The following is a 24338-nucleotide window of genomic DNA, read 5'->3' as shown; positions in this document are numbered from 1 at the left end:
TATGTAAATATAAAGAGGTCTACATAAAAGTCTGTTTTTTGGTTGCATATAATTAGTCAGTGAAAGGTATGGCCTACATTTTTACTTTCCTACTGCTATCTATGGCTAACATGGTAAACGCTTCACTGCTAAGAATGTTACTTAGTGCTGTTACTTCATGCTAAGTACCACAAAATTCTTTATTGAAAATGTATAGATCTATGCAAAGATCCAGTATATCATTTATGAAGTGTGTGGCTTTAATTTAATATAGAGGCAAATTAATGTATAGAACCAAATTAAAGGGTCACTAAAAGGAAAACATGTTTTTTGTTTAAAATAACAAACATGTGCAGTTCGTTTTGCACAGAGTGGCCCTGATCCACATCTTCTGGGGTTCCTCGGCGGCTGTCTCTGGTCCTCCGCGCACGAACTACACACGTTCATGCGAGAGAGCTCGCATTGTGTATAGTCCTTACAGGCGGGCTCCCGTGATACAGCGAGCGGCCATAGCCGCTCACTGTATCACTCGGCCGCACCCCTCGGCGTCACTGGATGTGATTGACAGCAGTGCCAGCCAATGGCTGCACTGCTTTCAATCCATCCGCTCTAGCCAATCAGCGGCCAGGCTGAGCGGCGAAGAGGATCTCGGGACCGAGCACGGGACTTTCGAGGGGTCAGGTAAGTATAACGGGGGGGGGAGCGCTATACTCTAAAGTTTTTTCACCTTAAAGTGGTTGTAAACCCACTTTTTTTACTTTTACCTACAGGTAAGCCTATAAACAAGGCTTACCTGTAAGCACGGTTTAGGAGATATTCCCCTCGCAATGCGCCACATGCACAGGGGGGATCTACGGCGAAAGGACCGGCAGCCGCCGGACCTTGCCGAGTTTTAAATCTTCCGCGCGCATGCGCGGGAGTAACGTCATTGCCGCTCCAGCCAATCACAGCGCTAGAGCGGCGATACCCGGAAGACACGCCGAGGAAAGATGAAATCTTGCTCGGCGTGGACCAGGTAAGTGCTACACACCTCGTTCCGAGGTAAGTATTTCATAATGAGTTAATATGCAGTGCATATTAGCTCATTATGACTTTTGCCTTACAGGAGAAAAAATAAATAAAAAATTTGATGCGGGTTTACAACCGCTTTAATGCATAGAATACATTAAGGTGAAAAAACTTTTTCCTTTACAACTCGTTTAAAGCTACCTTAAAGGGGTGGTTCCCCCTAAAACAAATTTCTAACAATACATTCGTAAGACCCGTTACACTGCGGGTAGGCTGGCTTTTGTTTTTGTTTTTTAGTACATACCTCGATATCGGCGTTTCGTCCCTTGGCGGTGGGCGTTCCTAGTTGATTGACGTTCCTCCGACGGGCACATACGTGACGTCACGACTTTCCGAAAGAAGCCGAACGTCGCTGAGCAGGCGCCGTATAGAGCCGACTCTATACGGCGCCTGCGCAATGACGTTCGGCTTCTGTCGGAAAGTCGTGACGCGCAGTATGCGCCCGTCGGAGGAACGTCAATCAACTAGGAACGCCCACCGCCAAGGGACGAAACGCTGAGATCGAGGTATGTACTAAAAAAACAAAACAAAAGCCAGCCTACCCGCAGTGTAACGGGTCTTACGAATGTATTGTTAGAAATTTGTTTTAGGGGGAACCACCGCTTTAAAATGAATCTAAACCCAAGAATAAAATGGAAAATATTCCGGCTTTCGATCCTTAGATGTGGTGGCTTCATTATTTTCTTTTTTTTTTAGGCACCTCCCTTTATTCTCGCCTGGTAATAATACTATCTGCAACGCAATTCCTGTCCTAGGGTGACAACACTCACCTGTACTGTATTTTTGGAGATCAGCATTGACACCCTATAACAGGATTTCAGTTACAGTACGTACTTCATGGTTCACTCAGAAAATTCAGTACTTATTAAAATTCAGACACAATTATTGTGGGCATTTATGTCATGCATAGAGTTTAGCAGGGAGTGCTCATTGTAATTTTTAAGATTTGTCATTTCTATATACTTAGACATGGAATTCATACTTTTGAAAAGTGTCACCTACATCAGGCTTCCTCAAATTTTTCAAAACAGAGGAACCTTTTAAATACATTTTTGATGTCAGGGAACCCCTGCTAAAAATGACTGTATCTACAGCTCATGATACATTAGTGTAATGGTCAGTGAGAAGAATGCTCCTTAGGCCCCGTACACACGGCCGAGGAACTCGACGTGCCAAACACATCGAGTTCCTCGGCCAGTTCAGCCCTGAAGCCGCCGAGGACCTTGGCGGGCCGAGAGCTCCCATAGAACAACGAGGAAATAGAGAACATGTTCTCTATTTCCTCGCCGAGGTCCTCGTCGGCTTCCTCGGCCGAAAGTGTACACACGACCAGTTTCCTCGGCAGAATTCAGCCAGAAACTCGGTCGGAAGCTGAATTCTGCCGAGGAAACTGGTCGTGTGTACGGGGCTTCACACTTGTGGTCATTGGGATGAAATACCCCCTTACAGATAGCTATGATTAATGGTGTCAGTAGGAACTTATCTGACAGGCAGAAATTGCTCAAGGAACACCTATTAACCTCTGGTAGAACGCTAGTTGAGAAACCCTAATATAAATAGATATTGGCTTTTGTAGCCATTTTCATCCCACATACAGATTTCGGGTAGGCTAGTCTGTAGAGCAAAAAGGGGCACATTTATTGCACCTATCCTCATTTTCATAGTATACCTTATTTAACCACATTCATTTGCCAATATTACTACAGACAAAAATGAAAGTACAAGTGTGCACACATAAATGAGTGTTTGTATATAAAAACATGCATGAAAAACATCGCTCTGACCTCTAACCTGCTTACAACAGTATCAAATGGGACACATTGACATTTTCTTCAGCCTATTGCACATAGGTATACTGTTGCCCAACTGCCCAGTTACTCTGATTTGCATTTAGGCTTTCATTATACAGCTGCCAGCAGCCTGAATTACTTTCCTAAATTTGCATGAAATCTGAATTCTAAGAAGCTGCTATGCAAGCTGAACAAACCAAGGCTGCTCTAATCTTTACACTACGAAGTCAATTTGCAAGAGAAAAACGTGCATTAATGTCCCCTGCAGCGAGAAAGGGAAAAGGTTTAATATCTTTTGCTTTAATTCTGAATTATCATAAGCCCGACACAAACAATTACGAAGTGTGGAGAAAAGGCTTCCGTGTTTTGGATACAGGCTGGCTCAAGATGACACCTTGGTAAATGCGATTTGGACAAATTACACAGACCTACGTCAATGTATTTATTTTTACATTTTCCTCCACTTTGTTCAGAGGATTGCCAGAGCTGCCACTGCAATTATTACTGAAATCTTTTAGCGTGATTAATAAATTTACACATCAAAATAGAAAAACTGTGCTTTTGTATGATGGAAAAAATAATATTTGTTAAAATATTTGACGTGTGATAGGAAGAGAAGCTTATTAAACATGCCGCTTCTTTAAGTCCCAGCCAACCTTAACATAAAGCAGTATTTAACCCAAAAGCAAACATTTATTAAATTGCAGCTTACCAATTTTAAGATGTGATAATTGCATTAGTTTGAATTGTTGGGCCTTTTTTCACTTATTTTTCACCTGGTGATCCAGTCAGCAAGTCTGTTGTTTTTCAAAAGAACAAGCTCTCTTGCAGATGTAGTAGTTACAGGGTTAAGATAAACCATTTACCACTGACAGGAGTGCTTACAATGATCAGCTTTTATTTATGTTAAACCCCAGATCAATAATGCTACTGTCAAAAAGGTGCCCAAGTGCACCTTCATCCAGAGAGGGGGCACTCTAATACAGGAGGTGTATTACTGGCCAGATCACCATTGGTAAGCTGCAATATAAAACATTTTCAGTTTTTGGATTAGTGTCGCTTTAAACTGAAACTGTGGCAAGCCAATAAATTCCATTTGCATACATAAGCATTACAATATTTTTAAAGATAAACTTAAACCTTTCCTTCAGTTTTGCACAGTGGTACATGCTCCTCTCCTTTATTGAATTGTCAGCTTTTTATAATGTGCATTAAAAGATGGAGCAAGTCGGACAGAGCCTGCATTAGCCCTTTCCAACCCTGGCTTGCCTCTTTCTATCATTGGATTTCAGTTCTCTCAATCATGGAGGCTCAGAATTCCATGTGGGCATTACCACCGTTTCCTATTTTTGGGAAGATCGGTACAGCACCCTACGGGCCCCTCCCACAAACCATGATCTGCTTGCATTGCACAGAGAAGCACGGAAACCCAGGGAGCTTGTTTTTAAATTATTAACTCCTGGGTCCAAGAAAAGCAAAATATTTTGTATTAACAAAACTATATTTTTCTCCAAGAACAGCTAATCCATAAAGTTCAGAGATACATTGACAGCACTTGGACTTAACCAACAATATATTTTGTCAGAACAAGCATCTATCTTTTCCAAAGAAACAAAAGCTTTTACTACACAAAATGCACATATAGTCAGCTCCTGGGACTAAAACAGCAAGGTATTTAGAAAAAGGGCCTCTATTGATTCTCCAGGATGTACAGAGTTTGGAATATGGAGTTTGGAAACCGATTACAAGGCGATATTGGTTTGGATATCCATTGAGACAGCAAATATGCTTCCAACACAGGATGAGTTGTGGAACTACAGACCTCTCATTATAATCACCTATTACTGCGTAATAAGACATTTTTGCATTTCAATTTGCTATGATTTTCTAAATTGCACAAAATAAAAATAAAAATACAACAGGGATAACTATGTAAAATAGAAAATACTTAACGTCTGGGAAATTTCTACTTACGACCTGCTCTGTCTCGGTCAGTAAGTTAGGGGAAATTTTCTAGACATATCTTTCCTCTTAGGGATGGCAAATAATAAAACCCAATAGAGAAACAAAAAATGCTTTTTAACTATATGTAAGTCCATACCGCCTCCCAAATTTTGCAATCCCAAAAACCCAATAGAGGCTATAATCATTCCCTACTCTATTCCAAGCTATTAAAAACAAAAGAAACCAAGCACTTATGAATAAGAATAACTTTCTCTAGTAAGAGCCAGAAACTAGCTCTGGTTGCAGGATTTTCAGAAATGTTGTTAAATAAAGTATTTTGAGGATGTCAGTACAGATGCTTTCTGGAATTGGTACATTTCTCTAATTTGATTACCTGCCTCTCCGACATAACATAAAGGTATGTGTTGTCAGAGGAAAAAGCAATGTCTCTTAGAATGGGACTTCCATCTCTCATCACCGTTACCACTTCATACTGAATGCCACCATACGGAGGACCATCTGCACGAATCTGAGAGAAAAAAAAAAACGCTCAAATTAATTTTTTTATCCCTTCAAAGCATTTAAAAAGTAAATCCAAGCATTGTCTATGCATTTATTAACCTTACTATTTGTAGAAACGACTTTTTTAAATATTATTTTATAGATGAACTAATTTATAATTGTTCTCATCTTTTCAATATAACCTAAACATTATTCATAATTAGTGGTTTATTATAATCTATGATGACCCATAATGATTCATTATTAACTCCTTGTTGATTGACAGTAATTTTGTTAATAAATACAAGATTTCAAACCACAATTAACATATTTTAAGGGCTAGATGTATTTCATCTATGCCGATTAAATTTTATGAACACAAATATTTTTGATGGGTCTTTCAATTTCTTTTCTTTTTCTTTTTATATATCAGATATAACCGCTTGTTTTGTATAAACTGACCCATTTTATTTTAAGGTGTATGTAAAGCTTTGTTGTCTGTGCTTCAACAAGGAGATTTTCCTTCCCTTCCTTTACCAGAGAAAAAGCAGGCAGTATAGGAAGATCTCGTAAAGGGGGACATTACCCTCTTAAACACTTGTTGCCAGAACAGGTTTCCTCCTTGGCAGATCTTACCCTCATATTCCTGTAACAATTTAAAATATTGGCTTTTCACCAGAAACACTGATCTCCAAAACCAATAGTATGAAGAAATCTCCTTAAGAGGGGGCCCAGGCAACAATAAGAAACAGACAGGTGGATTTCTAATTTAATAAAGACTAAAAGCATATTTTTAGCGGCCTGCTCCTGTTAGACCGGCGCTGCTTTAAATTTAGGGGCAAGTCTTATGCCGCGTACAGACGGTCGTTTTTTGTGATGAAAAAAAACGACGTTTTAAAAAACGTCATTTAAAATGATCGTGTGTGGGCAAAACGTCGTTTTAAGTCTTCAAAAAAACGACCAAAAAAAAATTCGAACATGCTCGAATTTTTTGTGTCGTTTTTCAAAACGTCGTTTTTTGTTTCACAGAAATTGACCGTGTGTACCAAAAAACGACGTTTCAAACGACGTTTTTAAACCCGCGCATGCCCAGAAGCTAGTTATAAAGTGAGCTTCAATGGAAAAAAGTGGTGAAACGTAACCTTGCTTTGCTAGAGCATTGTGAAAAAACGATGGTGTGTAGGCAACTTCGTCTTTGAAAATGATGTTTCAAAAACGTTGTTTTATTTCATGATTTAAAACGTTGTTTTGTTTCATCACAAAAAACGACCGTCTGTACGCGGCATGAGAGTTAGTTGACTCAGACATGTATGATTTTTAGCAAATTGGGCCTCTGTTCCAGCCATGGCTGTGCTGTGAGTGACCACTATTGTTCGCCTGGGGTGTCGTTACCACCTCAGGCCAAGAGTGGCAGCAGCTAGGTCAAGGTGATTTTGGTGTCTCCCCTCGGCAGCCAATCAGTGGGGGTTGATTGTGCATGCTGGGGAGGGGTACTTAAGGAACAGACACCACTGGACCGTGTGTGGCCCTCCTGGTCAGGGGTGCGTGTTCCTGTAATCCTGACTCTGGATCACGTTGGTCCGGGGTTGTGATCTGTCTAAGTAGACCCAGTAGTCAGATTGGGTCTACGCTTTCAAGGGTGATCCTGTGCTGTCCGTCCTGGAGGGAGGAAGCCGCTTGATGAAGGACCTATCTTGAAAAGGACCTAGCACAAGGCTGGTATCTCGGGAGAGGCCTTGAACTTCATTGAAGGATGCACCGTTACTGAAAGGCTTGATGGTGATCGCCTGTCAGTTCTAAATTCGGCAAGACGTTAATCTGGAGAGATCCGGGTGCTGAATCCTGTACTACGAGGATTTTGGACCGAAAAGAGTCTCCATCTGTGGGAAGGTCTGTGGCAGAGACTGTACCCTATTCCGTGCGCCACTCCGGCATGCTAGACTAGTGAGAGAAACCTATCCTGGTGCGCAATACTCACTCTGGCTGGAGTGGCGACGAGAACTGTGTTGCTGGAAGCAGGAGTGTTTCCTGATTGAAATAATGCACCTGAATCTATCTACTTGTTACCCTTCCACCCCTTCAACCACTTCTTTCCTTATCAAGTTCTACAAATAAATCTTAGAAAAAGAAGTGTAAAGTGTGAACTTTTTCTGCAATAGCTACGAGAGATAACAAGGGGGCACCACCTTGCTCTTTTTGGCTGATTAGTTCTTATTGAGAAGACTGAAGCACGAGCCAGGTAATTAGGACTTTCCAAAACAGACAAATGTTAAGGCTCATACACACGGTAGGACATCCAACAAAATTTCCCTTGGATTTTTGTCCTAATTGATTTGTCCGGCCACACCCATAGCATACACACAGTCAGACTTTTCTGCAAACTTTTCTAAAAGTTTCCTAACATCACATGTTTTTTTTTGCTCTTTTCTGCTCTTTACCGCCACCCTTTGGTTATTCTGCTATTGTTTTTTGCTTTTAACATTGGTTTTGAGCATTCGTATTTGCACTTTGTCCAAAAGTTGGTTGGATTGCTGTACACACAGTCAGACAAGGCACCATCGGACTTTTGTTGCCGAAAAGTTGGTCCGTTCGCAGACCCAACTTTTTGTTGGATGAAACCAGAAAAAGTTGGTCTGATGGAGCGTACACACGGTCGGACAAATTTGAAAAGTTGCAGATTTTGAAGTTGGTTGGCCAAAAGTCCTACCGTGTGTACAGGGCTTTAGAAAACTTTCATGAGCTCTTCCAACACCGGAAGCATGTTTTAGTTAATTAATTGATATGTTAAAACTTCCTTATCAGCTTTTGATGTGTCAGACTTTAACTAATGAACCCTGGGTTGGATAATGCTTACATGGCCTATATCAATAGACTGAATAACAAAAAATGTTCACATTTCACATGTTACCATTAAAGGATGTAAAAATAAATGTTTAAAGTACTGTACATCTAAATTCAAAACGTTTTTAATGAGAAACACAACAGGAAACGAGACAGTTGATGGTGGTACCCAAGAAAAGATTTCCCCTATTTTCCTTTCAGTGTTTCAGCACTTCCCAGTTCTCCACCAAATGAAAAAAGATTTAGTTACACTTTAAATATTACATATATACTATAATATCAAGACTATCACTGCTTAAAATGCACTTTCCACTCCTATACATTACGCTAACCATAGACTGCTCAATTATTGGCTGATTCCTGCTGCATGGGCAGAAATACAAACCTTGGGTGACCCTGTCAATTTAAAATCAACCCCAGGTGGAAAATTATTGAAAAAAATGACTGCATCCAACTGTTTACTGCTGTCTGAAGACAATACCCCACAGTGACAATTCCTCAATCCACACTATTAGAGTAGAGGGGGCAATTGACTGATTTTCCATGGTTAAATCAGCCAGCTGAACAGGAGAACATCAAGCCTTGTATAGCTACTTTTACCCACCTTGTGTTTGTAGGTCTCTCTTTAATTCTTGCTAAATAAATGATTAATAACAGTTATATATGCTGAATTGTAGAAGGGGGGGGGGGGAAATACATGGACAGGATGGAAATTATTTTTTATATGATACATCGTATCTCTGTTTCTAACTATGCGACTGATTCATAGAATCAGTTACGCATAGATAGGCAGAAGATCCGACAGGTGTAATGGACTTACACTGTCGGATCTTAGGATGCAGTACCGCGGCTGCCGCTGGGGGGAGTTCACTTCGTAAACCAGCGTCGGGTATGCAAATTAGGAGTTACGGCGATCCACGAAGATTTTTCCCGTTGTTGCAAGTGTTAGATTTCCGTCGCAAAGATAGGGCACCTTTAACATGGTGTAAAAGTACTCCACCATGTTAAAGTATGCCTGTCTTTCCCGCGTCGCTTTTGAATTTTTTTTAAATCTTTTATTTTTCCCGGCGTAAATCTTTTTTCACGTCGCGATTCACAAAACGTCGGCGCGTCGTAATTTCGCGCAAAGCACGTCGGGAAATTTGCGACGGGAGCAAGCGCAGTACGTCCGGCGCGGGAGCGCGCCTAATTTAAATGGTACCCGCCCCATTTGAATTGGACCGCCTTGCGCCGGACCTGTTTACGATACACCGCCGCAAATTTCCAGGTAAGTGCTTTGGGGATCGGGCACTAAATCAGAAAAATTGCGGCGGTGTAACGTAAACCGGTTACGTAAACTTGCGCCCGCTGTACGTGAATCTGGCCCTTACTTCCTTATACTGGACCTGATCAGCAGGTCCTCCAGCTGGGTAAAGAAAAACTCTATCCACTAGGTAGACAAGCATGTAGGGCACCCCTATTACATATTTGCTATGTAGCATCCTGAGTTATCTGACTGCCTATTGCACAACAAGAAATTGGGTCCCGAGTTATTTTACTGCCTATTGCACAATGAATTAACTACAACAAGAAATTGGGTTTTCAGCTAAATGACTGACTATGCAGTGTAGCAAAGATACAATACTGGTTGAACAGAATAAAAAAACCTTTAGCAGGTAAAATAGTTCTCATATATGCATTTCAATGAGGTAATAATCTTAATGCCTAGAATTTTAAGTTGTAATGCATCACTGAAGCTTAGATTATAACAAATGTGACACATTTTGTCTACTGCGAGTCTTTAAAATGCCCACAGGAAATCAGAAACAGCACTGGGGAAAATGCACTAAATAGTCTAGATTATGGCACACTATTAAAACTCCACTGCCTTTAGGCACAAGGTGATAATTTGCATGTGACAGGATTTGCACTTTTAAAAGGCCATTTGACTGCAACAAGATGTTACCATATCTGAGAGACACATTGGAGAATGAAGCTGACATGTGTCTAGAGACAAGCCAGCCAGCCAAAGAAACCACAGGATTTTAGTAGCCTAGTGGTCTATTGTGACATGGATGCTGCCAAATGCTGTCCAACAAACCAGGCCCTCTGGGACTTTGTACGTCCTAACCCAAAGCAGCAAAGAAACAGCAAAGAGTAACCAACAGCTTAATAGGAAGAGAAATATTTCTGATTTTCCTCATGGTCTTATTCAAATTGAGGGGTGAAAGAACAGTGTTGACACAGAGAGCAGATCCCTCAGTTTAAGTAATGTTAAGATAATTTGTTTATAGGCCCCTTTTCACCTGAAGAAAGGGAACAACAAAGTTGGAAAATATCTGTATGTAAAAAAAGCTTCCAAACTTGGAGGACCACCATATACTTCTTTAGGCAAAACTTACACAGGTACAACAGCATGTGGTCTGCATAGCCACAGTATCTAAATTAGCTGCCAAAAACAAGAAATACCCTTATGTTTGGCAAAATGCCCATGTGGCCAACTGATCTAGATAGCAAACATCATGTGGCATGAAATTGCTTGCATAGTCAGTGGCCATATGACTGCACACGCAAGACTCAAGTAATAATGTAAAATAAACTCTGCTTTTACCTGATCTAATGAATAATAGAATTATTTGCACAAACTGAAGTCATTTTCAGTTAGGCATAATCTAATTAAATCCATGTGAATATAAATTCAATCTGAGCGATTATAGATAAAAAAAAAGGTCCTTTTTTTAAATATACAATTCTAAAGTTAAAACATTTAACAAGTGATCATTTTTATATAAAGCAGACTTGGATAAGCATGTCATTTTTAAGGCATAAGGTGGTGCCTGGAAAACATTAGGTGAGGGGTTGCTGGGGACAACTGTGCAAAAGTTAGGAGGGACTAAGGGCCTGTTCACATCGGAATGTGAAACCCATGTTCTGTGCGCATTTCCTCATCGTATTTCAAATGCACTGGTTGTGCGATCTGCTGCAGGTGTCAATAGCTTTCTAAAGACACAACAAATGCAGATCACAAATGCAATGCATTACATTTGACTGCAAACGATCCTGTTAAAGTGAGTTTCTAAAAGTAGCACACATAGTACTTTTGGTGCAATCCAGTGCAATTTCTGTGCTGGTAATTGCATCATGCAGGAACATGGAGTGCATTCCTGTGCAATTCAGGTGTGAACACCACTTAGAATGTATGTAAATGCAAAAAATCTACTTATTTTATTTGCACTGTTTCAGTGTTATAAATATACCATTGAAAGGGTCTGTTATACCCGATTGGAAAGTGCATGAAAATAACTGCTGACTTTGCTTTGAGCTCCTGAGCAATTTGCAGTGGTATTTCAAGCAGTGCCATCAGCACTGAACACGTTTACAGCACAAACAGAACACCTTACTCCTGTTAAAAATTACAAGGGGAGGTGTTATGTAGCCGCAAAAATCTTTGCGAAGTGTGTTACTGGCAGTATCACTTGATGGGAAAAAAAACCTAAAACAGCCACCACATCCAAGGACTAGTAAGTTGCAATATATAATATATTTCCTCTTGGGTTTAAGTACACTGAAGATAATGTGACTTACAACAAGAGTAAATAATTTGAGAAACCCTACATTAGATAACTGACGATTTTTTTAGATCTAGAATATAGTGGCGTCATCATAATGTTGTGTATTGTTAATGGCTAAGTAGAGGGAGAGGACAGGCGCACAAAACTGGAACTGCTTGCTGTAATAAAAACTGTTCTGATGCACCTGTGAGCCGGAGGAGAAGCTGACGATTTTAGTTCCAGCAGCTGCTCTGTGGTGCCTGCTGGAGTTCGGCTTTAAATTCACTGTCTCCTGGTTATACACCCCCCCCCCCCCAATTCATCTGCTGTAAAATGTTGTTTAGGAGATTATTTTGAAGGGGCATTAACAAGCATGGGCAAACAAAAAGGGGGCACAGTATGGGCCCACCTCCTTGGGATTGTGGCCACCACAGGTGATAAGGGGTAGATAAGGTTAATAAGGAGCATGCAGTTTGTTAATAAGCATATTTGAAAGAAGTGTACTGCCGCTTTAAATCTGGGTTCAGCAACCAGCCAATGGGATGACACAGAAGATGCTGGAAGCTAGGAAGCCTTTATAAGGAATCAGCTGAGCTGGGATTTCCCCTTTTCCTGCTTGGAGCACCAGTGGAAGAACTCCCTTCCCCAGTTGCATGCACTATTATGTGGTTGGGTCACCCTGGATGCCTAGGGGGGACGTTTTATTTTCATGTGATAATGTGGCAATGCTGCTTGAGTTCTGAAAACTAAGCAGTTACACAAATTTTGGTTTCATTAAAAGTTATGCTGTTTGGTGGTTAATAATAAGAGTATATGGTTAATTTATTTTCATATTTAAACCAATAAAGTGCCGCAGCCATTATTTGCCAAACTGTTGGTTGGGTATATTTATTTTAGGTGTACCTGGAGTAAGTATGGTTTTAAGGAGTGTGTCCTACAATCTCATTAGATGCCTGTCTGTCTAGAAGACCCGCAGACCCACATAGTCTAGTAAACTGTTTTTCATTGCAACCTAAACAATTGAATGTATATTATTTTCTGCTCCAAAAAAAAATAATCTCTCTGGTGCGGAAATATAAAAGGAAGGAAACACTGAAGAAAAACAAAACAAAATATATTTTATTTGAATGTAGAGCCTAATGCACCAGAAGCAAGTTCATGATCACACTAAAAATCATGGACGTGATGCTGTGGAAGAAGAAGACTGAACTGTAGTCATACAGAGGGTAGCCAACATATACCACGCAGAGAAAACATATCTGGCAGTGTGAAAATGACATTCAAAGAATTGGAGAATCAGAATCACGTGCTACTAAGGTGGTAAGTCACAGTTTAAGTCGTGTGCTCACTGAGACAGCTTAGAAGTAGCAGCTCTGCAAGAAGTCACCTCCAGCAAAGCAAAGGCTTAAGTATTACTTAGTCTCATGATGGTGCCTACTGAAGAAGTGATATATATGAGAGCACAATCAGGAATACTTCCCTCTAAATCCCATAATGAATGCTTCTACAGATGTTTCCACATCGAAAACAGCTGACGGTATTGGATTTTTTTTTTCAGCAAATACTTTTTTTTTTTAAAGTGATAAAACAATTTCCTATGATTAGCTGATATAATCATTCTCAACAGGCAGAGCATTATGTGTATCATGTAAACTTTAAATTTGAAGCATGCATTACTTTAAATATAACCAGTCCAACAAACAAAAATACTTGAACGTTAAGACTAGTTGCAGCTGCTCTGGGGTGCCTAGAGCTCATTGCCTAACATGATCCATTTTTTAAGGCCATATGTAAAACTATGGAAGATGCAGTGTCTTCCAACCACAGTTGATGGGTTTCTTCACTGGAGGAAATGTAAAAAAAAAACATATTGTTATAAGTATTGTATGTCTGCTATATACAATGTTTTACAAGCTAGAATTCATGAAGTTAATCCTCTCAATCCTCTCATGAATTTAATCCTCTCAATCGCTAAAAACTGCGCGTAGAAAAAAAAATGACTTGTCTTTTTCATCTTCAAACCATTGATAGGATAGGAAATCGATTTAGCAAAGCTCCTCTAAACATTTATGTAAAATTCTTGCCATTTACAAAATAGACTGCCCATTCTATGCTCCCAGATCATTACTGAAAGATTTTGAATAGACATATGAATATCATTATAAGCCTGAAGTATTGTTAGAATACATAAATGGTTTAGAACCTGCTACTCTGCTTGTTGTGTGGGGCACATACTAGAAAAGCTGCATGCTACAAGTTTTTCTTTTTAATTTGGTTGAATGTTGCAGTGCACACACACAAAATCAACACCAGGTACGGTGAAGTACACGAAAAAGTGGAGAGTGTACCAGTTGCTTGCCAAACACGGAACCCCCCGCAGCACACAATTCTTGACAGAGGGTGTACTCTTGGTACACTTTGCTGAAACCAGGCAGACTATTCTCCTGGGAACCTGCTGAGGCATGGTCCACCTGAGTAATGGATCAGGCTCCCCCCAAAAAAAGACCCAGGGGGCAGGAAAGGCTGCATGCCCACTAAAGTGACCTATTTCAAAAGTGCAAAGTAAGTGCTTTCAGGTGACAAAGTGCATGAGAATGCCTGGTCTTCCGGCAGGATATATAAAAATTCCTCCGGCCAAAGGGTCCAGTGTAGGAGGCAGGTGTAAAAAAAAGTGTGCAAGCATGATGTGACCTTGGTGCCATACTAAAAACACTGAGCTTCTCATCTAAAAAATCCCAGTGGATTTTTATGACAGTCCAGGGGCATGAGCATAGTGGGAGTTCTCATTTTGATCCTAGCCCCATCCCTACAACAAAGGCACTAGCACTAGGGGACTCCTACCTAGAAATGGGAGAATCCTGGTACAACAGGAGAGAATCAATCTGGGAAGAAAAGACTCCAAGGCACCCACCTAATACATCAAAGAATACTAACCCACCACCCTCCATCCATCCAAACATTAAAACACTACATAAAGTGTAAATAGCCAAGAACTACAAAAATATACATTTTCAACAAGATACGTTTGACACTTTCAAGACAAGCTGACAGTGGCTGTCTACTGTAGAAAGGAAGTACTTCAGCTAATACCCTGCCTGCTGCCATCGCTAAAGAAAATACTATATCCCTTTTCTGTCTCGGGAGAACTAAAAACAAATGTAACAACAAACTATGGGGCCAGATCATCTATCAACAGAGGGGGTTATTTACAAAAGGCAAATCCACTTTGCACTACAAGTGCACTTGAAAGTGCAGTCAATGTAGATCTGAGGGGGACATGCAAGGAAAAATGTACATTCCTAAAAACAGCACAGTACAATGGGGGTTATTTACTAAAGGCAAATCCACTTTGCACTACAAGTGAAAAACTACAAGTGCAAAGTACACTTGAAATTGCACTGAAAGTGCACTTGGAAGTGCAGTCGCTGTAGATCCGAGGGGGACATGCAAGGAAAATAAAAAAACTGCATTTTAGCTTGCACATGATTGGATGATAAAATCAGCAGATCTTCCCCTCATTTCAAATCTTTCCGTCAGATCTACAGTGACTGCACTTCCAAGTGCACTTTCAGTTTGTAGTGCAGAGTTGATGACCATGAGGATACTTTGGCAAAGGCAAAATCATGCAAGGTTAAACGTCAATGCCCAAATCCAGACAAAATGAATATTTCAGTTTTGGAGGAAGTGGAGAAGAATTGCAAAATCTGTCAAACTTAAATTGTTGTTTGTGGTCCCCCTGGGAGTTTTTTCTACTGTGACACATTCTAATGCTTTCTAACACTTGTAAAAGTATGTTTATATTTGTTTGCCTTGTAGAGAGATTTCCCACCGCTTCCTACCCTGACCAGAAGTGAAAGTAAAGCACCCACTATGAATAATTCAATAAAAACCTAACCGAGGCTCTAACCCTTCACTACTCTAGTTAAAACAAAATAAAATCTTTTGGCTGATGCTGGGCTTTAGTGTTAAGTCTTTACATGAATTAAAGCAAAACAAACAAGCAACACATAAGGTTATTCCTAGAAATTGCATATAGACAATTTGCCTTCTTCGTATGTGTGACTCACTTGCCAGATTCGGCCATTATGCATTGTAACTATGCTGCCAAAAATGCCACAAGTAAGAGCAATGCCTCACTTTAGTGCATGCTTTAAACAATGTCCCCCGTCATGAGTGTCAGGATCGCTAATCTGTTGGAAGTGTGGCATTGGCCTTACTTTCATTAGGGTGATATGTCGTATATTCTTCAAATCTAATTTTTTGGTTTACATTTTTTGGCAATTTGGTTTTCTATTATTGTTTCAAGGTGTTAAATGCTGCTAAATGTTACAAGGCAAGTCATTTTGTTTTGTTTAATCTTTTGGTTTAATACTATGTAGCATGCTTGTACTTTTTCACACAGGGAATTATGTATCTTGTATTTTAACAAAAATAATAATTTTAATAATGTGTACTTCGAGGTTCCTGTCTTAATTTGTATACTTGCAAATTAGGGATTAGAATGCACTGCAACCACCTAAAACAAGTTTATTGCCGTCAGCCACTTTTTAACTGCAACTATATTATCTGGCTAGATTATTACTGGAAAGTTTATCCTGTTAATATCAGGAAATTGCACTTCATTTACATGAGCTGAAACTTAGGCCTTGTACACACGAGGAGACATGTCTGATGAAAACGGTCCGCGGACCGTTTTCATCGGACATGTCTTCTGGGAGCTTTTGGTCTGATGTGTGTACACACCATCAGACCAAAATCCCCGCGGACAGAGAACGCTGTGACGTAGAAGACACCGACGTTCTCAAACACGGAAGTTCAATGCTTCCACGCATGCGTCAAATCAATTTGACGCATGCGCAGGATTTCGGTCCTCTGGTTAGACGTACTAACCAGCGGACATGTCCGACGGACAGGTTTCCAGCGGACAAGTTTCTTAGCATGCTAAGAAACTTTCGTCCGCTGGAAACCTGTCTGCTAGGCCAGGAAACCTGTCCGCTAGGCCAGGAAACCTGTCCGCTAGGCCGTACACACGACCGAACATGTCCGATGAAACTGGTCCGCGGACCAGTTTCATCGGACATGTTCGGTCGTGTGTATGGGGCCTAACACATACTGCACTACAGAACCTCTCTGCCCCTCCAGGTAACTATACTGAGCAGGATGGTAAGCATTTATCCAGCACTCAATTCTTATATTGTATGTGTGTGAGTGTGTGTGTGTGTGTATATATATATATATATATATATATATATATATACATATACATACACACATACACACATACACACACACACCTATATACACATACATACACACATTATTTATATATATATATATATATATATATATATATATATATATATATATATATATATATATATATATATATATATATATATGTTTGTGTATCAAGAGAGCGAGAGAGAGAGAAAGAAAAAAAGAAAGAAAGAAAATCATTCATAGGATATACTGTAATAGATCTTTCTGTGACTGTACCTCTAATTTCATGTATTTGAAAAAGTAACAAAAAATGTTGTGATCATTCCAGTTCATTCTGATGCCAAAAGGTACAGTACTTAAAACAGCATAGCAAACTCTTTCTGCACCTGTACACATTAATACCTTTTTACAACCTTCCACAGGGGTTTTACATGGAGCATAATAGAGCCAATTAAACTCTGGCCTTTGCAGGTGAAATTCCCATTGATAATAGTAACAATAATAATAATAATCATTATCATAAATTACATGGATAATCATTTCAAGTTGGCCTCTACCACTCAGTACAATCAGGGTTTTGAATGTGAAATAGAAGGCGTACAGACCTTTCTCCTGTACTGAAAATGCTTACTCTGATTTCACTGCACAATGTGAGTTTTTCACAGTGTGCAATAGAAGCACATCAGACAGAGGTTATCATTATCTGGCTTGGGGAGAACCAGCATTTTCAAGGCATTTTGATATTTGCATAACTGCTCCCAAAAACCACTGCTTGCATCAGGACTGAGGGCTCTCGACATGACTCCTAAGACACCGAAAGGCAAATCCACTTTGCACTACAAGTGCAAACTACAAGTGCAAAGTGCCCTTGAATTTGCACTTGGAAGTGCAGTCGCTGTAGATCTGAGGGGAAGCTCTGAAATGAGGGGAAGCTTTGCTGATTTTATTATCCAATCATGTGCAAGCTAAAATGATGTTCTTTTACTCTCCTTGCATGTCCCCCTCGGATCTACAATGACTGCACTTCCTAGTGCACTTTGCACTTGTAGTTTGCACTTGTAGTGCAAAGTAGATTTGCCTTTAGTAAATAACCCCCATTGTACTGTGCTGTTTTTAGGAATGTACAGCAACTTGCTTGCCCCTCACACCAGCAATGGCCTGCCTAATTTACACAGAGAAGCACTGAGACACGGTATTGATGTAGCTGGGTCTAAAAAAAGGTTTGTAAGGTATGTTGATGAATGGTGAGGAGGAATAGGGAAAGGTAAAATTAAACAGATAAACAACTTGCAGTCTGGTCGTTGTACTTTAACGGCTGGATGGCTCACTCTTACAGGAGGAAGGCTGGTTTAAAATGACCTACTACTCTCACCAATCATGAACACTCTTTGGAGGCTGTGATCAGTGTCCTTCCGGCAGTCACAGAATTTGGCCCTCTACCATTTGATTGCTCTGATCAATCACATAGTCTAACTAATACATGCTTTTTTGCTTGTTTTTATCAAAGAAATATAGCAGAATACAATTTAAATTTATGAAGAAAATATTATTTATTGGCAAATTTGTATTGGAGAAAGTACGGGAAACTGTTTTTTTTTTTCAAAATGGCCGGCATTTCTTTTATATAGTAAAATGTTTTTTAAAACAATGTGGTAAATGAATATTACCAAAATAAACATCGATCTGTCCCAAAACAATAATATAAAATGCATGAAGGTGCAGTCCTACACGACAAGTAATTGTCAGTCAAACTATCACTGCTAAATCACAGCTAAAACTGAAAAATTGCCTATTCGGGCAATTTTGTGTGGCGTGACACAGTTATCATGCTGGTCCTCAAATGGTTAAACCTCAACTTTAAATGTTGCAGATACTGTCCACTGAAGTGGGAATCCCAGTAAGCACTGTAGAAAAGAATTTGAATGGTAAAATACATCACACCATGGGGCAGATCCTCAAAGAAATTACGCGGCATATCTCTTGATACGCCGCGTAATTTCGAATTTTGCGCATCGTATCTTTGTTTTGGTATCCACAAAACAAGATACGACGGCATCTGTGTTAGATCCGACAGGCGTACGTCTTAGTACGCCGTCGGATCTTAGATGCAATTTTTCGGCGTCCGCTAGGTGCCATTCACGTCGTAATCCACGTTAAGTATGCAAATTAGCTATTTCCGACGATTCACGAACGTACGACCGGCCGTCGCATTTTTTTACATCGTTTTCGTTCGGCTTTTTCTGGCGTATAATTAAAGCTGCTGTATGGTGGCGTACTCAATGTTAAGTATGGCCGTCGTTCCGGCGTCTAATTTTGAAAATTTTACGTCGTTTGCGTAAGTCGTCCGTGAATGGGGCTGGACGCCATTTACGTTCACGTTGAAAACAATGACGTCCTTGCGACATCATTTGGAGCAATGCGCCCTGGGAGTTTTTACGGACGGCGCATGGGACGCGCTTCATTTAAATGAAACACGCCCCCTACCCGCCCAATTTGAATTCCGCCGCGAGAGATACACAACGCCGCCGTAACTTACGGCGCAAATTCGTTGAGGATTCAAACCAAAGCCAGGTAAGTTACATCGGCGTAGCGTATCTCACATGTGCGCCGGGCGCAGTCTATGTATGTGGATCTGCCCCTATAAGAATGTTACAATACCTGCTGCGTAAGATACATATTTTTTGTCTTGGAAAACGTGTTGGACACACTAAAATTTTTTTTCTTATAAACAAAGCTAATAAATGAATAAGTTGATCCAAAAAAAAGACAAGGTATTTTGTTCAAGCCAAGGTCACAGGTACTCAACAAGCGGCTTATTCGGTTTCAAAGACAAGTGTCACAGCTCCCATTTCTGAGAAAGGCAGGCAGTGTGTTGTCAGAAGGATGCTGCAGTCAGTCTGGCTCAGTTGGGGTCCCTTCTTCAAAGGTGAGTGATGACTTTCAGAGTCTCTGTGTCTTTCTTACTCCCACCCTCTCCGTTATGTGCCCACATCTTCAGGGCAGCTGTTTAATAAAGCCGTTGCCATGACAACTGCCTCTGAAGCCCATCCACTAAAAGACCTAATGTTATTTTAATGAACCCTTCAGCTCCCAGACTCTTAAAATGATGTGCCAGTGTCCAAAGGAAGAGCAAACACCATGGAAAATGATTCCTAACAGCCTTTTTGCTTTTAAAGAGACACTGTTATTAGGATTGGTGTTCTGTACTTTAACTAGACATGCATTGTTCTTCTAGGAAAGCCTCCATTGGATGGAACCTTCGCTCTCTTGCAGAGCTATTCATTCACTGAAGTCAGAAATAGTAAGTATAGAACATTTATTCTAAATGCCTTTAGACATGGCCTTTAACTATTTCCTTGTCAAAAATATTTATTGATTATACAATAATAAGTACATACATTGGTTATTTATGACGTTTACATAAAGGTTTTTAAAAAATAAATAATGCACAACATAGAATATTTAAAGAGAATTAATGGCCTTTAACTATTTCATTACCATGAAGATTCAAAGGCAGATGTTGCTTAACTGCTTTACTACCGGCCGCCGTCAATTGACGGCGGCACGATAATCCTCTCGTTCTGGGAGGACGTTATATGACGGCCTCGCCTAGCCACTAGGGGGCGCGCCGCCGCTGCTTTACTGGGAACCCGATGCGCGTGCCTGGCAGCCGCCGGGCCCCCGCAATTGTACAGTAACTGAGCAGGACCGTGGATCTCTGTGTGTGTAAACACAGAGATCCACGTCCTGTCAGGGAGAGGAGACCAATGCCGTGTCCCTTAAACATAGGGACACCGATCGGTCACCTCTCCCAGTCAGTCCCCTCCCCCCACAGTTAGAACACTCACTAGAATTCACATTTAACCCCTTGATCGCCCCCTAGTGTTAACCCCTTCCCTGCCAGTCACATTTACACAGTAATCAGTGCATATTTATAGCACTGTTCGCTGTATAAATGTGAATGGTCCCAAAATAGTGTCAAAGGTGTCCGATGTGTCCAGCCGTAATATCGCAGTCACGATAAAAATCACAGATCGCCACCATACTAGTAAAAATAATAAAATAAATAAAAATGCTATAAATCTATCCCCTATTTTGTAGCCGCTATAACTTTTGCGCAAACCAATACAAATACGCTTATTGCGATTTTTTTAACCAAAAATATGTAGAAGAATACGTATCGGCCAAAACTGAGGAAAAAAAAATGTTTATATATTTTTGGGGATATTTATTATAGCAAAAAGTAAAAAATATTGCTTTTTTTTCAAAATTGACGCTCTTCTTTTGTTTATAGCGAAAAAGTAATTAAAACCGCAGAGGTGATCATATACCACCAAAAGAAAGCTCTATTTGTGGGAAAAAAATGATTACAATTTTATTTGGGTAAAGTGTTGCATGACCGCGCAATTATCATTCAAATTGTGACAGCGCTGAAAGCAGAAAGTGGCTTGGGCAGGAAGGGGGTGAAAGTTCCCTGCCTGGCCGCTGACATCTTCAGGGCCGCTGGCCTTTGGATCTCGATTGCCATCCACTTTCATTGGCCGGGCAAGGATGTTGTCACTCCCGTGCATGCGCAGGCATTCAGTAAAATTTAGCATTGCCGAATTTGTACAGTTAGTGTGAATGCACGGCTCACTGTACAGGGGAGGACAGGCAGTTGAGTAACGTTAATGCAAAAGAGACAAAGCATGTTCGCCAATTTCAAATTTTGGCCTAAAGTTCCACTTTAAAGCAAAACTAAATCCTCCTAACGTTTTCAGCCAAGGAAGCGGCTATCTTGGCCTATGTTTGATCGTCAGCTGCCATAGTGCTGCACATGTGATCAGTTAGGACACCAGCCATTGGATGGTTTGACAGTTTGGTTGAGGGCAAAAGCTAATGTGACAGTTAGCATCCCAGCATGCCAGGAATGTAACTGTTTTTTAAAACTGTTAAATTGATGGGTTTAGTTCCAAGTAAGGCTCCGTTCACACTGCCACAACTTGGGAGATCCCAAGTCGCATAACATGTGAAATCCCATGTCTTAATTAGCACTACTGAAGTCACTTTAGAAAAGGTTCCTGTACTACTTCAAGGGGACTTCTATCTGACCTGCCCATAGACTTTAACCACTTCCAGCCCAGCCTATAGCAGAATGATGGCCAGATGGTGGTTCAGTTATCCTGACTGGGCGTCAAATAACGTCCAGCAGGATAACAGCCGCCGCGCGCCCGTGGGGGAATGCATCACGGCAATCAGTGGTGTGGTGTGTCAGTCTGACACACCGATACACCAATTTCGGTAAAGAGCCTCTGACTGAGGGAAGAGATGTTGATCTGACAGACACGAGTAGAGGAGAGCCGATCGGCTGCTCTCCTGACAGGGGGAGTCTGTGCTGATTGTTTATCAGTGCAGCCCCCCCTCGGATGCCCACCCAGGACCACCAGGGATGGCCACCACACTGGACCACCAGGTATGCCACCATAGACCACGAGAGATATGCCAATCAGTGCCCAGGCAGCTGCCAATTCGTAGCAATTAAAAATGCCTGCCAGTGCCACAAGTGATGCCCATCAGTGCAAGCCATCAGTGCCACCTATCAGTGCCGCCTATCAGTGCCGCCTATCAGTGCCACCCATAATTACCCATCATTTTATAACAGAAAAAGAAAAACGTTTTATTTTTTAATCTTTTATTAGTTTTGCAAAAATGAAAAAACACAGAGGTGATCAAATACCACAAAAAAAAAGCTCTATTTGAGGGAACAAAATCATAAAGCTGAATTTGTCTCCATACAGCTAGGCACTTTTACCACTAGTCATATTGCTCCTCTGTACTCATCAATTTAATGACTGGCATGGTACCACTGGATTGGCAAAAGGTCAATGTGGTGCCTACATTTAAAAAGGGAAAGTCTTTACCAAGTAACTGTTAGTTTAACTTTTATAGTTGGGAAGATACTGGAAAGTTTAATACCAAATAGATGAGTTTTTGCCAAAAAAAAAAAAAAAAAAAAATCAGAAAAGTTGTTAGACAAATCTGATTAATATATATTTTTTTAAATGAGGAGGTAAGTAAAACCTTAGATAAAAAAGTACTAAATGTGTAAGATAAAGTCTACAGGCTTGGAAATATCAATTTGTAAATTGGCTAAAAGTCAGAATTCAGAGAGTAGTGGTTAGTGATTTTTACTCTGAGTGGTCTAAGGGTATTAGTGGTGTACCCCAAGGTTCAGTGCTGGAACCCTTACTTTTTAATAAATATATATATAAATGATATAGGGTCTGAGATTGAAAGTACCATTTCAGTCTTTGCAGATGACCCAGAGATATACAGTAGAATAACGTTGTTACAGGATGTATTTAACTTACAAGCCGGCCTCAATGCTCTGTTTAATTGGGCAGCTGTGTGGACAATGAGGTTTATCGTTGATAAATGGAAAGTTATGCACTTGGGGCTAAGAATATGCATGCATCATAGATACTAGGGGGATTACAACTGGAAGAATCAGTGGTGGAGAAGGATCTGGGGGTTTTTGTAGATCAGAAGCTTAAAATGACCATGCAATTCCAAGCTGTGGTTTCCAAAGTGAGAAAAAGCCTTTTTTGTGGTATGGACGAGAGAAAGAGAGAGAGAGAGAGATTTTGGGCACCAAGAGGAGAAGCCAGGAGCGCTGCTGACGGACCCCAGAAGAGGAGGATCAGGGCCACTCTGTTCAAAACCAACTGCACAGAGGAGGTAAGTATGACATTTTTTTTTTTTTAATGAGACTTTAGATATCCTTTATACATTCTATTTCACAAATATTAAGCTACAGCTGATTTTTGCAATGCAATGTCTCAGTAGCATTCAGGCACACAATATGCAATGAACACTTGTGTACTAGTTAAAAAAAAAAAACTGCTACAGGCAGGACTTTTTTCCCCCTCATATAGACCAGATCGATATTTAAAGTGTATAAAAAAAAAACAACAATGAACTACTCTTATTTGGTCATTTTGGTCTGTTAAAGGAGTAGTATGGCCAAAATTCTTTAGGCTATACTTCGGTAGGTCGCAGGAGTGCACTTAGTTCTGCTTTCTTGTGACCCAGAATCAGCCGACAGAGGGCTAAAGCTGTCAGCTGACATCACAGAGCTGGCCAGGCTCTTCAGGAATACAGACAATAATGTTGGAATCCACCCTGATGTTTGACCTGCAGATGGCTCAGCCCCTCAGCATGCCACCAAGAGCCTGAGCCAGCCACTCCCATTCCCAGGTACTCCAGGAGATTTGAAAATTTTAATCACATGTGTAAAATAAAGATACTTATACTTGTGTTAAAGCTTTGTAAATTGAGCCTTTAGTCAACAGTAAAAGCTTCATTCTTCTTGCTACCTCTTCTATTTACTAGGTAATAGTGATGACACTAAGTAATACATAAAGTGGATGAAGTAATTTGCTTTAATGGGCTTCTTTGTTGCAGCTGTCCCTATGAAAAATGATGC

The 24338-nt window shown here is 40.5% G+C and overlaps 1 protein-coding gene across 1 annotated transcript in view; it reads right to left on the bottom strand.

Moving 5' to 3' along the window:
* Positions 1-24338, bottom strand: part of PLXNA2 (plexin A2) — a 479392-nt gene that overhangs the window by 260025 nt on the left and 195029 nt on the right. The window contains exon 4 of the mRNA XM_040337525.1: positions 5176-5310. Coding sequence (XP_040193459.1) covers positions 5176-5310 — 135 coding nt within the window. The remainder of the gene's footprint in view (positions 1-5175; positions 5311-24338) is intronic.

This window comes from Rana temporaria, chromosome 2 (genome assembly GCF_905171775.1).
Source record: "Rana temporaria chromosome 2, aRanTem1.1, whole genome shotgun sequence".
Taxonomy (NCBI): Eukaryota; Metazoa; Chordata; class Amphibia; order Anura; family Ranidae; genus Rana; species Rana temporaria.
This window is presented reverse-complemented; position numbering and strand designations above follow the sequence as displayed.